Below are 24,642 nucleotides of genomic sequence, written 5' to 3'. Positions count from 1 at the left end.
TTGTTATCCATTGCCAGCCCTACCCGAACATCTCTTGCCTAACAGCAAGTATCAAAGACCACCACAAGAGTTCTTTCACTAGTGGTCTGTGACACCTACAGCTGAAGCAAAACTGATGGAACTCCTAAGCCCATCAGAAAATTGGTAATTAATCTTCAGGTTTCCTGCTAAACCTGTGACTGCGGAGATGCCACACAAAATGGTTGTATCTTTTATCCCCTTTCATTGGGTGCCCTTTGTCAGTTACAAAAATGCCCTTGTTCTATCCTATATCATCATCCAAGATTCTTCGGAGTTGTGACTATCCTAGCGGATAAAGCTACAGATCTGTACACCACAAAGCTGTACAAGTTGGAACACCCCAGGTGCTATACTGAATTCAGCTGATCTAAGCCAGAGAAGCAGTTGAGCCACCGCAATTGGGCTGGGAAGGAGGAAGAAAGTCACCCTGCTCCTGATTGCTGTCCCATCGGGTCTGCTCACATGTGGACATTGGGTAAGTACAAAATCGTGCTCCGCTGTGATACTTCTATGGTTGCATAGACCGCTGAGACTTGGGGGGGAATTCGGTATCGCCCCATTTGGGGCGCCATTATTGGCGGTGCGCAAAGTTTAGTGCCTGGCGCTAATTATCGCCTCCGACAGCAAACTTGGCTTTTATCGCCCCTGGAGGTGATTGGAGCGCTAAATCAGGCGCTACACACCTCTCTTCAGGCGCTAAGGCCGAGGAGCAAGGCGCTACCTCACAGCGCTGGCGAAGCTCCTGTGATGTCAGTCAGCAATGGAACACAGACACACTGGCACTGTCCAATTCTTAAAGGGGAGTTCTGACGAATGGTCATCGACCTGAAGCGTTAACTCTGTTTCTCTCGTCACGGATGCTGCTTGACCTGCTGAGTTTCTCCTGCATTTTCTATTTTTATCTTAAAGGGGAGGGTTGATCTTGCTCTCCATCCACATCCTGCTCATTGCAGCCTTGAATCTCGGCCTGAATCTCAGCCTGGAGAGACCTGTACATCAAATCTGCTGGAAAGAACAATGGAGAGACCCAGGGAAAGAGCTCAGAGTGCAGACCCCATAGTCTCTTCTAAATCGATACAAGGAAGGGCAAATCAAAATGAACCTGCAAAGTGCTGCTCAGTACCCAAAACTCCTTCACACAGCGTTGAATCTCTCCAGAAGTCTCTCTCTCAGAATGCGTGGTGCAAAAATGTCACCGACAAAAAAGGGCAGGACGTGGTCGCCTTTAAATAGCGCTCCCCTAGTCTCTTTCTGACAGCATAACGCTCCCCTCAACCTGTCGTTGCTAGCGGCAGGCGGTAAGGCAGGGGGCGCCACTCAATTTCCGGTCCGGGGCGTTGCGCACTCGACTGACGTCACGATCTGCCGGCGCAGGAGATTGTGGCGGTAGTGTTTAGCGCCGCCGCGAAATGTCTAGTTAATTTCGCGAGCGGCGCAAACATCGCTGCGCCCGGGCGCTAGTTGCTTTGCGCCCCACTTGCCACCCTCTTAAGGCGCTAACTGGAGGCGCAAACAACTGAATTTTTCCCCCTTGATGTCTGACCACTTGGGTGAGTTACTGGAGTGCTGCTGACATTGGTGGATCCATATCCCAATAAGAGGAAAGGAACGGAGGACATTCTTAAGTTGTAATGTGGACTATAATTTATGCAATTGTACAGCATATTTCTTTATTCAGTTAAATTGGATAAACCTGCTCCGGTTGAAGTTACATTGGAGGAGTGCGTTATGTAGGTGTTGGTCTATCTTTATTTCTGTTAACATGTTCGCCTTGTTCTATCAATTTCAGTGCATTTCACTAGACCCAAGAGGTGTTTTTTTTTCAATTTACCATGCACTGGAATCATTTAAAAATAGATGTCTCAAAACGTGTCGGTCAGAAGAAGAAATGCCATCTTAATAGCTTGTCTTGATTTTCACCAAACTTGTTGGGTGATTTCCTCTGTCGTTCTAATACCCGTCCTTGAACGATGGAAGGAAGAGAAACCGCTACGTTCATAAATGGAGGAGGATGAGATGCCTAAAGAAGGAAAAAAGAACTTGCAATTATGTAGCGCCTTTCACGTCCTGGGGATGTTCTGAAGGACGTTATACCTCAAAAATACATAGTTAGCTCTGACTTGGCCATCTATGCTGCCATGGAAGATAGCACAGCAGAGCACCATTTTGTACTTACCCAATGTCTACATGTGAGCAGACCCAACGGGACAGCAATCAGGAGCAGGGTGACTTTCTTGCCCCTTTCGAGCCCAATTGCTGTGGCTCAACTCCTCTGGTTTAGATCAGCTGAATTCAGCATAGCACCTGGGATGTTCCAGTCACTGTTGTAATGTAGGGAAACATAGCAGACAACCAATTTGCGCACAGCAAGGCCCCACAAGCAACAATGAGCTAAATGACCAGATAATTTGTTCGAATGATGTTGGTTGAGGGATAATGGTTGGCCAGGACACCTGGAGTACCCCTCTGCTCTTCAGATTATGCAATGGGATCTATTAACTCTACTTTAGGGGGCAGATGGGGCCTCGGTTTAACGTCATATCCAAAATCTGGCACGTCCAACAGTCAAACACTCCCTCAGTACTGCTCTGAAATGTTAGTCTTAATTATATGATCAAAAATCCAGAGTGGAACTTGAATCCATGACCTTCTGACTCAGGCAAGAGTTCTAAAACTGGGCCAGGACTGATTAAATACAAGGCTGGTAGAAAATACAACTCCTAAATCTGTACCGTGTCAAAAACTGCTCTACATTAATGCAAAATACAAGTAAAGTGAGTGCTGATGCTAGATTTATAAGATTAGCCTATTTTAGTTTCAAATGGCATTTCCTTTTGTGGCAATTTTGAATGGTTTCTTTAACCACTGTCAATACTTCCTATGATACAGGGATTTTTTTGTTGGTTTTACTTAACCGTTCCAGTTTATTTTGGTACCGAACTTTTTAATTTTTTGTTACAGTACTCGAGTGTTGGATATTTCCAGTTGGGAGCGTATTGTTAAATTGTTAATTCATTCTCCACTTTCTAACCTGAGTTCTGCCTTCAATGTTACAGAACATGACTGAGCGTAACCCATATCCTGACGACGAAGACATGGTTGAAGTCAAGTTTGCCAAATCGCCGATAATGTCCACGTACTTGGTGGCATTTGTGGTTGGTGAATATGACTTTGTGGAAACCAGGTCATCAGATGGCATTCTAGTCCGTGTCTACACACCCATTGGAAAAGCGGATCAAGGAAAATTTGCTCTCGAGGTTGTATTTGTTTTTGTGTCCTTTTTGTATAGTGTGTCCTTTAAAAGGAAATGGAGAGGGAGGAGGAACTGCCCTCGTTTCTTGAATTCAAGATGTCGCGTTTATACTCCGATTCCCTGAATGAAACTCAAAAGTTATCTGATCACTTAGGAAGGGAGTTGCAGGGTAAATCGACGAAGGCCTCTTGTGCTGTTGAATTTTATTTGTTAACCCTTTACTGTTCTAACGCCCCTTGGTGATCTGGCGGTACACTGCACTCTACTCCAACGCACTGAGCCACTAAGTGGTGAGGTACAAATTCCAAACACACTGAATCTGCACAAGGCAGCGAGCAAGGCTCCCAAGTGCTTCATTACAGGGCAGAAATGTTGACTGGCAAGTCAGCCCAGGTCATTTTGCACAACTAGTGGCCATTATGGTAAAGACGAGGACAGAGGAATGGAAATTAATTGTCCGCCTCCCTTGGTGTTACGTTGGAAATGCCAATCGAGGAATCGGGAGGACAAAATGGGGGAGTGGGGTGGGGGGGGCGGCGTTGGTGGGGAATCACACACACAGCCTGTAATTGAATGAAGACTTAATTTCTTCAATTAAAAGAAATTAAACACCACAGCACTTAGAATTTAAAACAGGGCATTGTGAAAGGAATTAGGCAAAGATTGCCTAATTTTAATAAATGATTTGTAGAGCTCTTGCTCCTTCCAGTGAAAAGCTGTGCCATACACAACAGGAAGGCCATGGGGTTTCGATAGTTCAACTCCGTGCCTTTGGGTTAGGGAGGCAGAAAATCAGCCAGAGTTCTCACCCCTGGCTGCTGTCCAGAAACCCTTGCTGATACTGTGTGTATGTAGACATCAGGCGAAAACCGGATGAGGCCCTAGCTGTCAGAATAGCCACCTGATGCTCACGGCCCAAGCGCTCAGAAGAATACTGGCCATTTGGATGCAGTACTGGAGGATGGATGCCTGGTGCCCATGTAACAATGCCCCAGCAAAGAGTCAGCACCTTCAAGAAGAGGAGGAAGATAATTGGTGGGACGGGGGTAAACTTGTTCTTAAAATTTTTATCCAAATACTTCTATGCAGAATCCTCTGAAGTATTCTGGATCATGTGCTGCTGTGTTGTGCATAAATCAAGCTTGTAACCCTACTGTTTTTCTCCATATTAGCAGTGACATTACTCATCCTCCTGCTGTAACTGCTGACTCATAGGGGCCAGGTTTTCAGGTAAAAAATAAAAGGCTCTCTGGGAAAAATTATATCTAGAGTATTGGGCTCAAAATAATCTTCCTAAATAGATCATAGGACAGTATTTTGCAACCTCGTTAGGTTTAAATGTAACTTTTTAAAAGCTCTTTTTAAATGTGGAAATTAGGACATTAAGTAAGTGTTTCCCTGCAGACCCATCAGGAAGAAGGAATGTCACTGGCCATGTGCAAATTATAGAATAAACTTTTTTTTTTTAAAGAAAAAGGTAATTTCCCTTAAAATCTATTTCCCTTTTTATAGCTTAAGCGCCTTGCATTCCAGATTTTCTTTTTTGCTTTAGTGAGTCCTTAAAGGAATCATGACTGTGTCCCCTGTATGTATGGAATGAAACTAGACATTTACAGACGTGCTAATAAATGCAGCTTTATATTCAGTAATAATAAAAGTTCTACTTTTTATTCCCCCCTGCTAGGTTGCTGCCAAGACACTACCTTTTTATAAAGAATACTTTAATGTTCCTTATCCTCTTCCAAAAATTGACCTGATCGCCATCGCAGACTTTGCAGCAGGTTGGTTGGTACCTTAACGATATCGCATTACTTGCATGACAACAATCATTGCGTTTCAAATTAATACTTTGCGAGGTGAGGTGATTTGAGATGTTCGGGAATGCACGATACAAATGCAACTCTTTTTTTATACACAATGGGCCGAAGGGCCTCTTTCTGTGCTGAAAAACTCTGACTCTATGACTCTAACCCCTGATCGTCATCTGGCCATTCTTTTTAATTCTAGAATTGCCCAGCGACTTTTGACAGTAAAGTCACAATAATTGAGAATTTAAAAGAAATTGCTGCATTTAACAATTTTTTAAATGCCTACGTTATAATTTTAACATTTCTTTTGCTCTGTTCTGTTCTTTTTCCCTAGCACCATTGCTCAGTTGAGCTTGGTGACTTGCTACCATGCCACTCAGTAATTGGCTACTGAAAAGTGGTTGAGGATTGCACAAGTTGATCTCGAGTGTAATTCTCCGGCCACCCTCCGCGCCACAACCCCCGAAGGGGGAAATGTTGTGGCCTCTACTCAGCGCATCCTCTTGATAGCTTGTTTGAGATTGGGAGGCCCATGTGCCATTGTCTATGGTGTCACAAATTGGTAATCCTCATGCCACCCTGAGAGACTATAAATGTATGTACTTGGGCTGTGCTGTTGAAAGCTGCTGAAAATTAATGCGCTGTTATTTTTATTCACAGGTGCCATGGAAAACTGGGGCCTTGTAACATACAGGTATTGGCTTGAATTCATTTACATTTATGTAATGTGATGCTATGCGGTCAGTTTCTCTTTGGTTTGTGATTAGGAATATTTGCTTCGATGCAAAATAGTTTTAATCTCTGGCCTCAAACAAAAGCCTGGGCAGATCTCAAGTAAGGTAGGACTTCTGTTGTTGGCCCTCCTCGACCCCAGTCAACTTCCCGGGCTCCACTGGGGAATCGTTCTAACCCGGGGCCAGAAACTTGCTTCAGCAGGTCTGCAGCAAGAGGGAGCAGGTAAGTTCTGGGTCCATTGCACAGCCATGCTCGATGAACGACTGCACAGGCCCCTCTGCGAAGAAACCTCTGAAGACCCCTCCGCCAACCTTTTAACGCTGGTTGCCTTGCGTCCAGCGTTCAAACAGGGCAAACATTGGGAAACACTGACTGCCGTATTTCCCTTAATTCAGTGTGTTTTGCATTTGCCTGTCCACACAAGGGCAGGCATGTTTTATACTACTGGGCCTACCCTCTGGATAAGGGAGGGAGGCAGGCACGTGGCGGAATGTGTCCCCGAGCACTTGTTCAGCCATTTTTTCTTCCCCCCCACATGGCAGCTGTCCTTCATTCTGCCAGCGCAATTCACACTTCATCCAGAGCCATTCTTTGTTCCTTAACCTGTCCCATTACCACCTCCTCTTGCCTTGAATATCTCTCAATGTCTCTTAATCCCTCCTGCTTTCTATCCTATCCTTTTGTTCTTTCATCCCCTCCCCCTTTTCCCAGCCCCTAAACTTGCTTTCCATTTCCTGCTTTTTTCCAGTTCTGACGAAAGGTCATCGACCTGAAACGTTAACTCTGTTTCTCTCTCCATGGATGTTGCCTGGCCTGCTGAGTTTTTCCAGCGTTTTCTGTTATTTTGGATTTCCAGCATCCGCAGTACTTTGCTATTGTACTTGTTCAGGCATGTTTCCCCCAGATCTGCTGCAATACCAGCAGGAGGAGGGGGGCTGTAAAGCCTAGGTCCGTGTGTATAAAGGAACCACCTGATAATCCAAACCGCAAATATAGTCAAATTCATATACAGTTCTGTAAATGTAAGGGTTGGGTTTTTTTCTCCCCTCTCCCAACTTTTTCCCTTATCCCGAATGCAATGATTTAATTTGAGTTACAGTACCGTGGCCAACAGTGGCCCTCTGCTGACTCATACAATTGGTCACTGTTCGTGTGTGAGCCTAGAAGGATAAATGTCTTCACAGACTCGGTCCTCCCTGAATTCAGACATTCCATTGCATAGTAATCAGGAGTGAAAGTGCTGTACGATTTTCTAGTAGTCTGAGAGGACCCTTTAAAGAGGGTCAACCAGCTTTTACTTGTTTAGTTTAATTGAAGTGGGATGGATTTATAAAATACAGGCTACATGCATTTATTGGATTTCAATTTTAAGCAGCAGCCTTTTTTCCTCCCTCATTGAATCATAGATTGCTACAACACAGGAACGGGTCATTCAGCCCTTCAAGCCTGCACCAGTGTTTTTCTCTACATGAATGAAGCTGGGCAGGTAGAAGGCGTATCAGTGGGGGAGCATTTTGGTGCTAGTGACCATAATTCTGTTAGATTTAAGGTAGTTATGGAAAAGGACAAGGATAGACCAGGATTAAAAATTCTAAATTGGGGAAAAGCAAATTTTGCTAAGCTCAGAGGGGATATAGCCATAGTGGACTGGAAACAGCTACTTGAAGGTAAATCAGTGTCAGAGCAGTGGGAGACATTCAAGGAGGCGATCCGGAGGGTTCAGACCAAATATGTGCCCTTAAAGAAAAAAGGTGGGTCTAACAAATCTAGAGCCCCCTGGATGTCTAGGGACATTCAGGGTAGGATTAAGAAAAAAAGGGAGGTGTATGACAGATATCGAGGGCTAAATACTCCAGAATATTTAGAGGAGTACAGAAAGTGCAGGGGTGCAATTAAAAAGGTTATTAGGAAAGCAAAGAGAGAGCATGAAAAATTCTTGACAAGTAATATCAAGGAAAACCCAAAGATGCTTTATAAATATATTAAGAGTAAGAGGATACCTAAAGAAAGGGTAGAGCCTATTAGAGATCATGAGGGTAATCGGTGTGTGGAGTCGGGAGACGTCGGTAGGGTTCTTAATGAATACTTTGCGTCTGTTTTCACATAAGAGAGGGGCGAAGCAGACATTGCTATCGGGGGAGGAGTGTGAAATATTAGTTGAAATAAACATAGTGAGAGAGGAAGTATAAAGGGGTTTAGCAGCTTTAAAAGTGGCTAAATCCCCAGGCCCGGATGAAATGTATCCCAGGCTGTTAAGCGAAGCAAAAGAGGAAATAGCAGAGGTCCTGACCATCATTTTTCAATCCTCTCTGACTTCAGGTGTGGTACTGGAGGACTGGAGGACTGCTAATGTGGTACCCTTGTTTAAAAAGGGAGAAAAGGATAGACCGAGTAATTACAGGCCAGTCAGCCAAACCTCGGTGGTGGGAAAATTATTGGAAAGAATTCTGAAGTACAGGATAAATCTTCATTTAGAAAGACATGGATTAATCAAGGATAGTCAGCGCGGATTTGTTAAGGGAAGGTCGTGTCTGACAAACTTGATTGAATTTTTTGAGGAGGTAACAAGGAGGGTAGATGAGGGTAGTGCGTTTGATGTAGTGTATATGGACTTTAGCAAGGCTTTTGATAAGGTTCCACACGGTAGATTGGTCACGAAGTTAAAAGTCCATGGGATCCAGGGCGAAGTGTCAAGTTGGATTTAAAACTGGCTCGGAGGCAGGAAGCAGAGGGTAATGGTTGATGGGTGCTTTTGTGACTAGAAGGCTGTTTCCAGTGGGGTTCTGCAGGGCTCTGTACTAGGTCCCTTGCTTTTTGTGTTATATATCAATGATCTGGACTTGAATATAAGGGGTATGATTAAGAAGTTAGCAGATGATATTAAAATTGGCTGTGTGGTTGATACTGAAGAAGGAAGCAGTAGACTGCAGGAAGATATCAATAAATTGGTCAGGTGGGCAGAACAGTGGCAAATGGAATTCAATCCGGAGAAGTGTGAGGTAATGCATTTGGGGAGGGCTAACAAGGAAAGGGAATACACATTAAATGGTAGGACACTGAGTAGTGTAGAGGAACAAAGGGACCTTGGAGTGCATGTCCACAGATCCCTGAAGGTAGCAGGCCAGGTAGATAAGGTGGTTAAGAAGGCATATGGAATGCTTGCCTTTATTAGCCGTGGCATAGAATACAAGAGCAGGGGGTGGTTATGCTTCAACTGTATAAAACACTAGTTAGGCCTTGGCTAGAGTACTGCATGCAGTTCTGGTCACCACATTACAGGAAAGATGTGATTGCACTAGAGAGGGTACAGAGGAGATTTACAAGGATGTTGCCGGGAGTAGAAAATCTTAGCTATGAGGAAAGAGTGGGTCTGTTTTCCTTGGAACAGAGGAGGCTGGGGGGAGACCTTATTGAGGTGTATAAAATTATGAGCGGCATAGATAAAGTGGATAGAAAGGACCTATTTCCCTTAGCAGAGGGGTCAAAAACCAGGGGGCACAGATTTAAAGTAATTATTGGAAGGTTTAGAGGGGATTTGAGGGGAAATGTCTTCACCCAGAGGGCTGTGGGGGTCAGGAACTCACTGCTTGGAAAGGGTGGTAGAGGCAGGAACCCTAACCACATTTAAAAAGTACTTGGATGTGCACTTGGGCTGTTTTAACCTGCAGGGCTATGGACTAAGAGCTGGGAAGTGGGATTAGGCTGGAGAGCTCCTTGTTGGCCGGCGCGGACACGATGGGCCGAAATGGCCTCCTTCGGTGCTGTAACTTTCTATGATTCTGAGCTGCCTAAACCCACTCCTCCTCTCACTCCCTGTACCCTTTCACATTTTTCAAGTAACTAATTCCCTTTCAAAATAATTTTAAAACTCTACTTCTGCAATATTTGTAGCCAGAAATTCCAATTTCTAACTACCCTCTGTCTAAAGAATATTTCAGAAGCTTTTTAGGAAGGACATTTATTGGGCTCCAGAAGTTTCTGCACTTAAAGCAACTTTTGAAGTTTGAAGCAATTAATCTCTGTGTTGCTGTTCCTGGAATTGATCAGAAACAGCTGAAGGATGAATTCTAGACGAGACCAAGTTATCGGCAAATCGAACTTTTACTGGAATTGATTGTCCCATCACCTGCACCATTGAAAATTTTAAGCAGTTCATTATCACATTGCTCATAATATTGGAAATGTTGCAATTCGGAAATGTGTCCAAAGTGATAAATGGATTGCAGAAATCAAAACTGTGAAGGACCAATTTATGAACCAGCAATGTGAGTGGGAGCACATTTCTTTTCCACTTTGTTTCCTTGCTCATGTCGATCAGTCCTTGGCATTCTTTAGAAGTTCAAACCAGGTGTTTTTTTGTTGCCCATTTTCCCCATTTCTTCTGAAGTCCTTACTGGGGATACGCTTTTAGGCTGCCTGCTGCCTCACCATGGTGACAATTCTTGGTGAGAGTCTTGACAGTTAGTGTCAGAAGACTAATTAACCATGGGCTTGTCAACCCAGCTTGGAACAGTGGAGAGCCGTCAGAAACTGGATTCCCACTTGGTTATCCCCTCCCTAGTACAGGGGTGCTGAGGTGGATGTAGTCCTGGCTGGCCTACCATGTCTGCCCCCTGTAAACTTGAGATCATTCAAAACTCTGCTGCCCATGTCCTAACTCGCACCAACTCCCGTTTACCTATCACCCCTGTACTCGATGACCTACATTGGCTCCCAGTTAAGCAACGCCTCGATTTTTAAAATTCTCATCCTTGTTTTCAAATCTTTCCATGGCCTCACCCCTCCCTATCTCTGTAACCCACTCCAGCCCTACAATCCTCCGAGATCTCCGCGCTGCTCCAATTCTGGCGTCTTGCGCATCCCCGATTTTAATCGCTCCACCATTGGCAGCTGTGCCTTCAGCTGCCTAGGCCCTTAGCTCAGGAATTCCCTCCCTAAACCTCTCCGCCGCTACCTCTCATTCCTCCTTTAAAATGCTCCCTAAAACCTACCCCTCTGACCAAGCTTTTGGTCATCTGCCCTAATATCTCCTTACGTGGCTCGGTGTCAAATTTTGTTTTATAATGTTCCCGTGAAGTGCCTTGGGACGTTTTACTACGTTACAGGCGCTATATAAATACTTGCTGTTGTTGTTGTTGTACCCACACTTCCACTGTAGCCAAGGTCAGCTACCTTGGAGCGGGAATCTGCCTGGCTCGTCTGTATAATTCAGTTACTCTTTCATGGTCAAAGCTGTGCCCGTACTTGGATTCACCTAGTATTTTGGGGTTAGTGAGGTTAAATTGTAGGATCTTGATTGAGGCGTAACGTAAAAAAGTTCAGTCAGGGCCGGGGCTAATTGTGCAACGCAATGTGCAGTTCACTGTTGGACCCCATCGTTCCATCACCTAATTTCTCTCTGTAGAGAATACTAACGAGCTAGAAAAATGCTCTAGTAGCCTCTAATGACATACTGTGGTACTGCAGTGCAGTACTGGATCAATATTGAGGTTAGGGAAGTGGTGGACTGTCGGTTCAGCACTTGAACATAGTCCCGCACCATTTGAACTCTAATACTCTGGAAAAGAAATGTTAAAACTGCACTGCCAGCACAGATCCTGATGCATAAAACTTTTGGTGCAATTACAAAGAGGGGTAAGCAAAATGGCTTTGTGAGTTTACCCTGATGTATCTCTCTTTTATGAAGATTTGATAATATACTCTTGAAATGCACTCCTTACTTACTGAAATGTCTCTCTTAATTTTTGTTTCCTCCAGAGAAACCGCTCTCTTGATTGATCCAAAAAACTCCTGCTCGTCGTCGAAGCAGTGGGTCGCTTTGGTAGTCGGCCATGAGCTTGCTCATCAGTGGTTTGGAAATCTCGTCACCATGGTAATGTTCTAATTTTTGGAAAATGAAGTGTGTGTATTTGTGAAAATCCATCTTATCTTTGTTCTGCTTTAAACAGGACAGTTGTCTCCAGGCAAAGGCTCGCTTGCACCTCAGAATTTCAGTGTACCAGTGAACGCACTGTTGGGTATAATTTATGATTCAATAATTGTATTTCAAAGCAAAGTCCTGATCCAAGCTTAAAATGTAATGGGAGTTAGAGGAGGCTGGTTAAGATTAGAGTGCAGCGCTCTGTAGGTTTTCATGAAGTGCGTAATATTTGGTTTCTAAATATGCTAATGAAGATGTGTTCCACATCATTGGAATTATCTAGCGTGTATCTGATGGACGGTGGTGCGATTTCTTCTCCACTTTGCTCACAAAACGTGAGAATTTTAGCTTGAATTTTTTTTCACTGGAGCTGCCAAATTTGAAGCCTTTTACTCCACCCACCCATCCCCAGAATAGAATAAACTTTTCCCTCCTAATTTGCTTGGGGTATGACATCATAGTTGATGACTTGTATGTGTATCCAGACTCCTGAGAACAACTATTTTCCAAGGTGCTGTGGATGTGCCAGCCAGGATTACACAGACTGTGCACTAAGGTCATTCCAGCATTATCTGCAAATTTGGAGCACCAACACATCCAATGCCATACATGGTGCTGGGCTCGAGTTTCAGAGAAAGCTGGAGTGCCCAGTATGCATTGCCAGTATAACCTGACCAGCACAAGTTCTACTTGTGTAGCTGTGTATATTGTTTGCACCGAGTCCCGTTCACCCATCACCCCCTGTGCTCGCTGACCTATATTGGCTCCCGGTTAAGCAACGCTTCGATCTTAAAATTCTCATCCTTGTTTTCAAATCCCTCCGTGGCCTCGTCCCTCCCTATCTCTGTAATCTCCTCCAGCACCACAACCCCTGAGATCTCTGCGCTCCTCTAATTCTGACCTCTTGAGCATCCCCGATTGTCATCGCTCCGCCGTTGGCGGCCGTGCCTTCAGCTGCTAAGGCCCTAAGCTCTGGAATTCCCTCCCTAAACCTCTCGGCTCCTCTATCTCACTTTCCTCCTTTAAGACGCTCTTTAAAACCTACCTCTTTGACCAAGTCTGCCCTAATTTCTCCGTATGTGGCTTGGTGTTAAATTTTGTTTTAGAAGGCTTCTGTGGAGACTGATACCTGGGATGGCAGGAATGACGTATGAGGAGAGGTTGGGTCGATTAGGCTTATATTCGCTAGAGTTTAGAAGAATGAGAGGGGATCTCATTGAAACTTATAAAATTCTAACAGGACTACAGAGACTAGATGCAGGAAGGCTGTTCCCGATGACGGGGGAGTCCAGAACCAGGGGTCACAGTCTAAGGATAAGGGGTAAGCCATTTAGGACAGAGATGAGAGGAATTTCTTCACCGAGAGTGGTGAACCTGTGGAATTCTCTACCACACAAGGCAGTTGAGGCCAATTCATTAAATATATTCAAGAAGGAATTAGATATATTTCTTAAGGCTAAGGGGATCAAGGGATATGGGGAGAAAGCGGGGACAGGGTACTGAATTTGGATGATCAGCCATGATCTCATTAAATGGCGGAGCAGGCTCGAGGGGCCGAATGGCCTACTCCTATCTTCTATGTTTCTATGAAGGCGCTGCGTTAAAGGCGCTGTATAAATACAAGTTGCTGACCTGAGGAGTTGAATTTCTCTCAGTATCCAAGTATAAACAGAAACATTGCACCACAGCACACCGTGGATTGAGGTGCTGGCTGTTTGTGTTACAGTGGAGTCAGTACATTACCATTCCACTGTCAGAGCACCATTTTGCTCGGTCTAAGCATAAGCAATCTAGTTAGGATTAGTATGGAGTCAGCAGCTCTATGCTAGGATTTTTGTGATTGCAGCAGTGTAAATGTGCTGTACAAATCCAAATATAAAGGGCTTGAGTGTTTACTTGAATCTGTTGGACATTGCATTGAAAGCAAATCATGTCAACATATTTACCATTAGCTGAGTAATCTACTGGACACCATATTGCTTGGTTCCACTTCATAGCTGAATTTATAAGCAGTTAGTGGCCAGCCTGAAGAATCCAATTATGACATTGCGACACTGGTGCCTTTTGCCTCCGGAAGTGCGGTGAAGAGCAAGTGTAGAGAGAGTGCTGCCTCAGTACAAGCCTGCTGTGTGTATAAAATTGAAACTGGGCGTGAGCTGTGAGGTTATAACCTAATTAAATGGATTCAAGCATCATCCTAAACTACAATGGTGAAACTGTCCTTTGGCTTACTTCCTCTTTCTTGGAAATCTAATATTTTGTGGGGTTAGATTTTGGAGTAAATGCTAATGCTGTTTTTAGGGAAGTTCCAATTTTCTATACATTGTGGGAGCACTCCAAAGTTTCTGTGTTTAACCGTGGTCACTCACAGGGACCCATTCATCATATTTGTGGCTAGGGCTTTAGCTTCATCGGAATTGCACCCCAAAACACAGCTTCTTCTGATTTAAATATTTCACGTACAGGGAATAAACAATATTTGCACACCTGTAAAATTATATATTCGAAATCTCACATCCTTTCAACTTTTTCTGTTATAAATTTCTGCATCCACGTTTATAATGGAAGTTGGCGATGTAAATTTGTTATGCTGTAATTGCTCACCTCTTTTCTCCGCCCCCCCCCCCCCCCCCCGTGGAGACACTGCAGGGCCAACACTGGGGCGTGGATGTCATTACTGTGCGCCACGTTTACGTAGCCAGTTTCCACGATGATGAGAATACAACAACAACTTGCATTTATATAGCACTTTTAATATAGTGAGACGTCCCAAGGTGCTTCACAGGAGCATTATCAGACAAAATTTGGCACTGATATCAGAACAGGTGACCAAAAGCTTGGCCAAAGAGGTAGATTTTAAGGAGAGACTGAAAGGGGGAGAGCGCGAGGCGGAGAGGTTTGGGGGGGGAATTCCAGAGTACAAAAGTAAGGACAGAATGTATGGCTTTAAAATGGGGACTTAATTTTTTCTGTACACTCTGGTCCAATTACTCCCCCCCAATCATCTAGACCCTGTTAAGACTTGGTCTTGACTCCTGGTGTGAAACAACATGAGAGAGAAACTTTTTTTTTTTTTAAAGCTGTGAACTTATATCCTCCAGCTCTTTTGCTAGAACTGTGATGGGAAATACTGGTTTTTCTACAATGCTATGACGTCTATCCAGGGTTATAATGTCTGCTGACAGAGCTTTTATGTGAAAAGAGCAGGCTCCAGTGACTCTCCATTCTTGCCCTCATCCCTCTGTGCAGCACAGCAGCTGGTTTCTGCTGGTGCTTCCCTGCAATGGCATAATTGTGAGGCACTCAGCAGGTGGAGAATCACAGATGCCAACCTGAACTCTGTCAGTATTGAAATAGTTTGTCACCTTTTTAAGATTGTTCCCCAAATTAAAAATGGGAAGTACGTTCCATATGATATGAAATAAATCACGTGCTATCTTTTAAATATGACGGGATATTATTTATCTGAAGAGTTTGGGTAAAGTTCCCTGCTGGGAGGAGGTGGGAAGGTCAGCGAGAGAGGAGGATGGGGCAGTTTAGGTTGCTGTTTGTAAGGAGTCAGTGACTGGTACCTCGATGGGGCTTTGAGAGCATGCCGAGAGAGGCTGTAGCTGTGAGCTCTTCCAAAAGGGTAGGGTTCTTAATGAATACTTCGTGTATGTTTTCACAAAGGAGAGGGGCGAAGCAGACATTGCTATCAGAGAGGAGGAGTGTGAAATATTAGATGAAATAAACATAGTGAGAGAGGAAGTATTAAGGGGTTTAGCAGCTTTAAAAGTGGATAAATCCCCAGGCCTGGATGAAATGTATCCCAGGCTGTTAAGCGAAGCAAAAGAGGAAATAGCAGAGGCCCTGACCATCATTTTCCAATCCTCTCTAGCTTCAGGTGTGGTGCTGGAGGACTGCTAATGTGGTACCCTTTTTTAAAAAGGGAGAAAAGGATAGACCGAGTAATTACAGGTTAGTCAGCCTAACCTCGGTGGTGGGAAAATTATTGGAAAGAATTCTGAAGGACAGGGTAAATCTTCATTTAGAAAGACACGGATTAATCAAGGATAGTCAGCGTGGATTTGTTAAGGGAAGGTCGTGTCTGACAAACTTGATCGAATTTTTTGAGGAGGTAACAAGGAGAGTAGATGAGGGTAATGTGTTTGATGTAGTGTATATGGACTTTAGCAAGGCTTTTGATAAGGTTCCACATGGCAGACTGGTCACGAAATTAAAAGTCCATGGGATCCAGGGCAAAGTGTCAAGTTGGATTCAAAATTGGCTCGGAGACAGGAAGCAAAGGGTAATGGTCGATGGGTGTTTTTGTGACTGGAAGGCTGTTTCCAGTGGGCTTCCACAGGGCTCGGTACTAGATCCCTTGCTTTTTGTGGTATATATCAACGATCTTGACTTGAATTAAGGGGGCATGATTAAGAAGTTTGCAGATGATACTAATATCAGCTGTGTGGTTGATGCTGAAGAAGGAAGCAGTAGACTGCAGGAAGATATCAATAAATTGGTCAGGTGGGCAGAACAGTGGCAAATGGAATTCAATCCGGAGAAGTGTGAGGTAATGCATTTGGGGAGGGCTAACAAGGAAAGGGAATACACATTAAATGGTAGGACACTGAGTAGTGTAGAGGAACAAAGGGACCTTGGAGTGCATGTCCACAGATCCCTGAAGGTAGCAGGCCAGGTAGATAAGGTGGTTAAGAAGGCATACGGAATGCTTGCCTTTATTAGCCGTGGCATAGAATACAAGAGCAGGGGGGTTATGCTTCAACTGTATAAAACACTAGTTAGGCCTCAGCTAGAGTACTGCGTGCAGTTCTGGTCATCACATTACAGGAAAGATGTGATTGCACTAGAGAGGGTACAGAGGAGATTTACAAGGATGTTGCTGGGAGTAGAGAATCTTATCTATGAGGAAAGACTGGATAGGCTGGGTTTGTTTTCCTTGGAACAGAGGAGGCTGAGGGGAGACCTTATTGAGGTGTATAAAATTATGAGGGCCATAGATAAAGTGGATAGAAAGGACCTATTTCCCTGAGCAGAGGGGTCAAAAACCAGGGGGCACAGATTTAAAGTAATTGGTGGAAGGTTGAGGGGATTTGAGGGGAAATTTCTTCACCCAGAGGGTTGTGGGGGTCTAGAACTCACTGCCTGAAAGGGTGGTAGAGGCAGGAACCCTAACCACATTTAAAAAGTACTTGGATGTGCACTTTGGGATGCTGTAACCTGCAGGGCTACAGACCAAGAGCTGGGACGTAGGATTAGACTGGATAGTTCTTTGTGCAGACACGATGGGCCGAAATGGCCTCCTTCCATGCTGTAACTTTCTGTGATTCTATGGAGTAAATCCTGGGATGGTGGCAGGAGAGTAGGAAAGTTGAAGTTAGGATTGGGAGGCAAAGCACACGAGAGTGGAGAAATAAAAGGCGGCATGACTGAGTCACAGGAAGAGCGACTGAGTCACAGGAAGAGCGACTGAGTCACAGGAAGAGCGACTGAGTCACAGGAGGAGATAGGAGACGAGGTGTTGAAGGGGGGGAAAAAGGGGAGATAAAAGTAATGGGTAGGTACTTTTATTGGCAGGATGTGACTAGTGGTGTCCCACAGGGGTATATATTGCAGTTCTCACCTGAGTTCATCACAGTTATGCCATTGCGGCCTCAACTATTCACTGAATTTATTAACAACTTAGATGATTGGTTAGGGAGCCACATATCCAAGTTTGCCAAAGATCGGTGGCATTGTAAGCAGTGTAGATGGAAGCATAAAATTACAAAGGAATATCAACAGATTAAGCGAATGGGCAAAACTGGCAAGTGGATTTCAATATAGGCAAGTGTGAAGCTATCTACTTTGGACCTTAAAAGGATAGATCAGGGTACTTTCTAAATGCTGAAAGACTAGAAGCAGTGGAGGTCCAAAGAGACTATGGGGTCCATGTACATAGATCATTAAAATGCCACGGACAGGTACAAAAATAATCAAAAAGGCTAATGGAATGCTGGCCTTTATATCTAGAGGACTAGAATACAAGGGGGTAGAATTCATGTTGCAGCAATACAAAACCCTAATTAGACCATACCTGGAGTACTGTGAGCAGTTCTGGGCACCACACCTTAGGAAGGATATGTTGTCCTTGGAAGGGAGTGCAGCGTAGGTTCACCAGAATGATACCTGGATTCCAAGGGTTAAATTCCAAGGAGAGATTACACAAACTAGGGTTGTATTCCCTGGAATTGAGAAGACTAAAGTGATTTGATTGAAGTTTTCAAGATATTACAGGAACTGATAGGGTAGATAGAGAAAACTATTGTTGCTGGTTGAGGAATCTAGGACTAGGGGACATAGCCTAAAACTTAGAGCCAGACCTTTCAGGAGTAAAGTTAGGAAACACTTCTACACACAAAGGGTGGTAGAAGTTTGGAATTCTCTTCCGCAAACAGCAGTTGATGCTAGGTCAATTGTTAATTTTAAATCTGAGATTGATTGGTTAACAGAAATCTAAGGTATTAAGGGATACGGGGCAAAGGCAGGTATATGGAGTTTGGTCACACATCAGTCATGATATTGATTGGTGGCACAGGTTCGTGGGGCTAAATGGCCTACTCCTGTTCCTGTGTTCCTAATGGGCTTGGGTCTGGAGTGGCAGCCAAAATGCACACGTGAATGGACATAGGGAATTCAGGTTACACAGGCATGGCAGAGATTAGGGGAAACATTTCCTGGTTGTAAACAGAAGATAGGGAGGAGACACGGAGTCCAAAGTTAAAGTCAGAGGTCCTGTGATGTGAGGTTGCCTGCTAACATGTAATCTAGGTTGACTCTTCAGTGCCTTGCTGAGGGAGTGCTGCACGGTCAGAGGTACCGTCTTTCAGATGAGATGTTAAATTAAAGCCCCATCTGCCTGTTCAGGTGAGGATAAAAGATCCTATGGCACCCTATGAAGAAAAGCAAAGTGTGATCTGCTGGCCATCGTGATCCCTCGACCAACAAAAACAAATTAACTAGTAATTTATCTCATTGCTGTTTGTGGGGCCATGCTGTGTCTAAATTGGCTGCTGTCCTTGCCTGCAAGCATTTTAAAAGTAATTAATTGGCTGTGAAAGGTTTTGGGATATCCTTAGGCTGTGACTGGTGCTATATAAACACAGGTTTGTTCTTCGATCCAACAGTGGGGAGTTGCACTAAAATGGTATACATTGACATTGTCTTAGTTAGTTCTCCCCTCTTTCCCCCTGCCACCTCTCCAATAAAATGTGAATTCTCTCTGCAGAGCAGTGCCCTAGTTGTACTGTTTTCCCATAAGTAGTTTAACAAATCAATACTTTGAGTGTTGGCAATCACAATAGTAGACCTGTGTCCTAAGTTGCTGGGCTGGGATGTTTCTGAATAATGGTCCTAATTTGCAGAAGATGAATTTAACTTTTTTTTACAAATGTACTGACTGTACTCAGTTGCTATTTGCATCTGTATAAAAACTAACAGTCATACTTGATGTCGGCCCTTTTTAGCAAACACTGAAATATACAGTGAGATTGACCGCATCTCTAGCAATGTTCCCTCTCAATATGTTTTGGGCTGCGCGGCCCATTCAAACTTCCGGGCATGCGTGGTTTTTTGCATTGTGAAGCCGGCAAGCGGCCTGCCTGGGACCTCGGTGGAGCCATGCAGCTTAAAAGAAAAGACAGACTTGCATTTATATAGCGCCTTTTACAACCACCAGACGCTTGCAGCCATTAAAGTACCGTTTGAAGTTTAATGTAGGAAACGCGGCAGCTAATTTGCACACAGCAAGCTCCCACAAACAGCAATGTGATGATGACCAGATAATTTTTTTGGTGATGTTTTTTGGCTGGTGGCTCTTTTTATTTTCTAACTGTCTCTGCCAATGGCAAATAAGTTGGAACAATTTTTATATTTGGTCCGAATTACTTTTCTTCTTTGTGGTCAAACTCCAGGGATTCGATCTCCCCCGCTCTTCGAAATAGTGCCATGGTATCTTTTATATCCATCTGAAAGACCAGATGGGGCATTGGTTTAACGTCTCATCCAAAAGACAGCACCTCCGACAGTGCGGCACTCCCTCAGCACTGCACTGGAGTGTCAGCCTAGATTTTTGTGCTCAAGTCTCTGGAGTGGGACTTGAACCCACAACCTTCTGACTCCGAGGCGAGGGTGCTGCTCACTGAGCCACTGGCTGACACTTAAAGGGAACATTGGGCTCTAGTATTAATGCTTAAGTAGCTTTACGTTAACCAATCGGGTTTTTTTTTTTTTTTTTAAGGCTGACCGTTTCCTAAATGGAAAGGTGAAGTGTAATCAATGTGATAAGGGGCCATGTCAAAGAATTGTACAAACAGAGAGTTTGTTGTATCTAATGATTCGCGCTTGTAGCTTGGGTTAAATGTGAACTCTGGGGATTTGCTAATCTCTTTTAACGCGGGCTGGCTCTATTACATGGACAAATATCCTTGCGGGGAGGTTTGCTAGCACTGTTTGGGGGGGGTTTAAACTAACTTGGCAGGGGGATGGGATACAGAGGGGAGCTGAAAGAGGGGGTGATGTGCTGCCAATTATAGAGGAAAAAACAAGTCAGCTTGGTAGACAGGGCAAATATACAAGGGCAAGGCTGGATGGCATCTATTTTAATGCAAGGAGTCTTGCAAATAAGGTGGATGAACTGAAGGTGTTGATAAACACATGGGAGTATGATATTGTTGCTATCACAGAGACATGGTTGAGGGAGAGGCAAGACTGGCAGCTCAATATTCCGGGGTACGGAATCTTCAGGCGCGACAGAGGGGGGGGTATAAGAGGAGGGGGTGTAGCAATATTAATTAAGGAGTCAATTACTGCAGTAAGGAGGGATGACATATTAGCAGGTTCCTCTAATGAGGCCATATGGGTGGAGCTTAAAAACAAGAAGGGGGCAAGCACTTTGCTGGGAGTGTACTATAGGCCTCCAAACAGTCAGGGGGAGATAGAGGAACAGATATGTAGGCAAATCTCAGAGAAATGTGCAAATAATAGGGTAATAATAATGGGGGATTTCAACTTCCCCAATATTAACTGGGATAGTCAGAGTGTGAAAGGCACAGAGGGTGTAGAATTCGTAAAGTGCATCCAGGAGAGCTTTTTGAGCCAGCATGTAGAAGGTCCTACAAGAGAGGGGGCGGTACTGGACCTAATTCTAGGGAATGTGGCCGGCCAAGTGGAAGAAGTGCTAGTAGGTGAGCACTTCGGTGACAGTGACCATAATATGGTGAGATTTAAGGTGGCCATGGAAAAGGACAGGGATGGGCCGGAAATAAAGGTTCTAATTTGGGGGAAGGCCGATTTTAATAGGATAAGGCAGGATCTGGCCAAAATGGACTGGGATCAGCTACTGGTAGGAAAATCCACATCGGAGCAATGGGAGGCTTTCAGAAGGGAGATTGAGATCGTACAATGGCAACATGTTCCCGTAAAGGTCAAGGGTGGTTCCAAAAACCACGGAACCGTGGATGTCCGGGGATATACAAGAATGGATTAGAAAAAAAAGGAGGGCTTTTGGCAGATACAAAAGGCTAAAGACGGAGGAAGCCCTAGAGGAGTACAAAAAGTGCAGGGGGATACTTAAAAAATAAATTAGGAGATCAAGGAGGGGCCATGAAATAACACTGGCGAGCAAAATAAAGGAAAATCCTAAGATGTTTTATAAGTATATTAAGGGTAAGAGGATAACTAGGGAAAAAATAGGGCCCATTAGGGACAAAAGTGGCAATCTGTGTGGAGCCGGAAGATGTAGGAGGGGTTCTAAATGAATTTTTTGCATCTGTTTTCACTATGGAGAGGGACGATGTAGACATAGAAATAGGGCGGGGGGACTGTGATATGCTCGAACGCATTAACATCGAGAGGGAGGAGGTATTGGCGGTTTTAGCAGGCCTAAAAATGGATAAATCCCCAGGCCCGGACGAAATGTATCCCAGGCTGCTGTGTGAGGCAAAGGAAGAGATTGCGGGGGCTCTAACACACCTATTCAGAACCTCTCTTGGCCACAGGGGATGTGCCAGAGGACTGGAGAACCGCTAATGTAGTTCCATTATTCAAGAAGGGGAGTAGGGAAAAACCGGGGAACTACAGGCCAGTGAGCCTAACATCAGTGGTGGGAAAATTATTGGAAAAAATTCTGAGGGACAAAATTAGTCTCCACTTGGAGAGGCAAGGATTAATCAGGGATAGTCAACATGGCTTTGTCAAGGGAAGATCATGTCTGACTAATTTGATTGAATTTTTTGAGGGGGTGACTAGGTGTGTGGATGAGGGTAACGCAGTGGATGTGGTATACATGGATTTCAGTAAGGCCTTCGATAAAGTCCCGCACAGGAGACTGGTCAAGAAGGTAAGAGCCCATGGAATCCAGGGTGCCTTGGCACGTTGGATACAAAACTGGCTTAGTGGCAGAAGGCAGAAGGTGATGGTCGAAGGTTGTTTTTGTGACTGGAAGCCTGTGGCCAGTGGGGTACCACAGGGATCGGTGCTGGGTCCCTTGCTATTTGTGGTCTATATTAATGACTTGGATATGAATGTAAAAGGTATGATCAGTAAGTTCGCGGATGATACAAAAATTGGTAGGGTGGTAAATAGCGAGGAGGGTAGTCTCAGTCTGCAGGACGATATCGATGGGTTGGTCAGATGGGCGGAACAGTAGCAAATGGAATTTAACCCGGAAAAGTGCGAGGTGATGCACTTTGGGGGGACTAACAAGGCAAGGGAATACACAATGAATGGTAAGACCCTAGGCAAGACGGAGGGTCAGAGGGATCTGGGTGTGCAAGTACACAGATCCCTGAAGGCGGCGGAACAGGTGGATAAGGTGGTAAAAAAAGGCATATGGGATACTTGCCTTCATTAGCCAAGGCATAGAATATAAGAGCAAGGAGGTTATGATGGAGCTGTATAAAACACTGGTTAGGCCACAGTTGGAATACTGTGTGCAGTTCTGGTCGCCACACTACAGGAAGGATGTGATAGCTTTGGAGAGGGTGCAGAGGCGATTCACCAGGATGCTACCAGGGCTGGAACGCTTCAGCTATGAAGAGAGACTGGGCAGATTGGGTTTGTTTTCCTTGGAGCAGAGGAGGCTGAGGGGGGACATGATTGAGGTGTACAAAATTATGAGGGGCATAGATAGGATGGATACTAAGGAGCTTTTTCCCTTAGTAGAAGGGTCAATAACTAGGGCACAGATTCAAGGTAAAGGGCGGGAGGTTTAGAGGGGATTTGAGAGAGAACTTTTTCAGCCAGAGGGTGGTTGGAGTCTGGAACTCACTGCCCGGAAGGGTTGTGGAGGCTGGAACCCTCACAACATTCAAGACGCATTTGGATGAGCACTTGAAATGCCATAGCATACAAGGCTACGGACCAAATGCTGGAATATGGGATTAGATTAGACAGGGCGTGATGGCCGGCGCGGACACGATGGGCCGAAGGGCCTATATCCGTGCTGTATAACTCTATGACTCTATGATTATAATTGCTGAGCCTTTCCTAACTGTACAATATAAATCTTTGTTTGAGAGGATGGACTGGCTCATGTGTTTTACAATGCCACCTCAAAAATGTGTGCCATTCCACAAAGCTTTCATGGAGGAAAATTCCAGATAAAATGTTTTAAATTTAAAATTGGAATTTTTATGAATTAGAAAATCACAAAACACATGTGAAATTAATTTTGGCTGGTGGCTCGCTTTATTTTCTAAATGTCTCTGCTACTGGCAAATGAGTTGGAAGAATTTTTATATTTGTTCCGAATTACTTTTCTTTCTCATTTGTGGTCAAACTCCAGGGATTAGGGTGAACATTCCTGGATGCCTGATGAGAGCTTAGTCAACAAATATGTGGGGCCTGATGGTTGATTCTGTGAAATTTGAAAGAAGCTTCTTAAGAACACCTTGTGCACTTAAAATTTGTTTACAAAAAGCATTCCATCAAATTGGACATCCCTTTCTCAGCTGATCTGTCTCGCATACTGAAAGTGTGGTGAAGAACTGGCCATGAAGTTAAGTGCCTTCTTTGTGCCCAAGAGGGTTGAGTAATTGAAAAAGGAGCACTGTTCTGGAAGTAATGTCCCTCTAAAGAAACGGCTGAGCTTCGCAAAGAAAGCATTATCCTACTTGAATACTGGACTGACTAGGAATGAAAACACAGCCATCATTGCCAGTGTGAATATACTGTATTGAATGTCCCTCCTTAGTGAAGTGCTAATGAAGAACATGTCAACAGGCTTGTATTTGACTCTTGATGAAGTAGATGGACTGTTTATTGTCTATGCTCAAAAAGTGTTCTGTTTACAGTACTTTTATTATTCATTCTCTGGATGTGGGTGTCGCTGGCAAAGCCGGCATTTATTGCCCATCCCTAGTTGCCCAGAGAAGGTGGTGGTGGTCTGCCACCTTGAACTGCTGGTGGCGGTTTGATACAACTGAATGACTTGCTAGGCTACTTTAGAGGGAAGTTGAGAGTCGACCATGTTGGCGTGGGACTGTAACTTCCTGCTCCCATTTACAACTTCCTGTGTCTCGTAACTTGGTGTCATCTGCAAAATTAGATATGCAACTCTCTGTTCATTCATCCACATCATTAATGTATATAGTGAAAAGCTGGCCCCAGTACAGATCCCGAGGGAACACCACTTGTCGCATCTTGCCAATCAGAGAACCTTCCTTTCATCCCCTACACTCTGCCTCCTACCTCCCAACCAACTACCAAGCCATGTCACAAGGTTACCTCCAATTCTGTGCGCTTTCATTTTTTGCTGCTAATCTCGTGTGGAACCTTCTCAAATGCCTTCTGGAATTCCACATAGATGACACCCATAGACACTCTCCTATCCACCATGCTAGTGACCTGATCCGAAAAAT

The 24,642-nt window shown here is 44.4% G+C and overlaps 1 protein-coding gene across 4 annotated transcripts in view; it reads left to right on the top strand.

The window, feature by feature from the left end:
* The window catches only part of npepps (aminopeptidase puromycin sensitive), a 233,434-nt gene that overhangs the window by 95,274 nt on the left and 113,518 nt on the right, over window positions 1-24,642 (top strand). For all 4 annotated transcript variants that reach the window (XR_015073437.1, XM_085966184.1, XM_085966187.1 and 1 more), the window contains exons 6-9: window positions 3,078-3,278; window positions 4,959-5,055; window positions 5,743-5,776; window positions 11,575-11,689. Coding sequence is in view for 3 of the 4 variants with exons in the window: in XM_085966184.1 (XP_085822310.1) it covers window positions 3,078-3,278; window positions 4,959-5,055; window positions 5,743-5,776; window positions 11,575-11,689 (447 nt within the window). In the remaining variant the exon portion in view is untranslated. The remainder of the gene's footprint in view (window positions 1-3,077; window positions 3,279-4,958; window positions 5,056-5,742; window positions 5,777-11,574; window positions 11,690-24,642) is intronic.

The sequence above is a fragment of the Somniosus microcephalus genome, chromosome 24 (genome assembly GCF_052327205.1).
Source record: "Somniosus microcephalus isolate GS21.2 chromosome 24, FLI_Smic_1.0, whole genome shotgun sequence".
In the NCBI taxonomy this organism is placed as follows: domain Eukaryota; kingdom Metazoa; phylum Chordata; class Chondrichthyes; order Squaliformes; family Somniosidae; genus Somniosus; species Somniosus microcephalus.
This window is presented reverse-complemented; position numbering and strand designations above follow the sequence as displayed.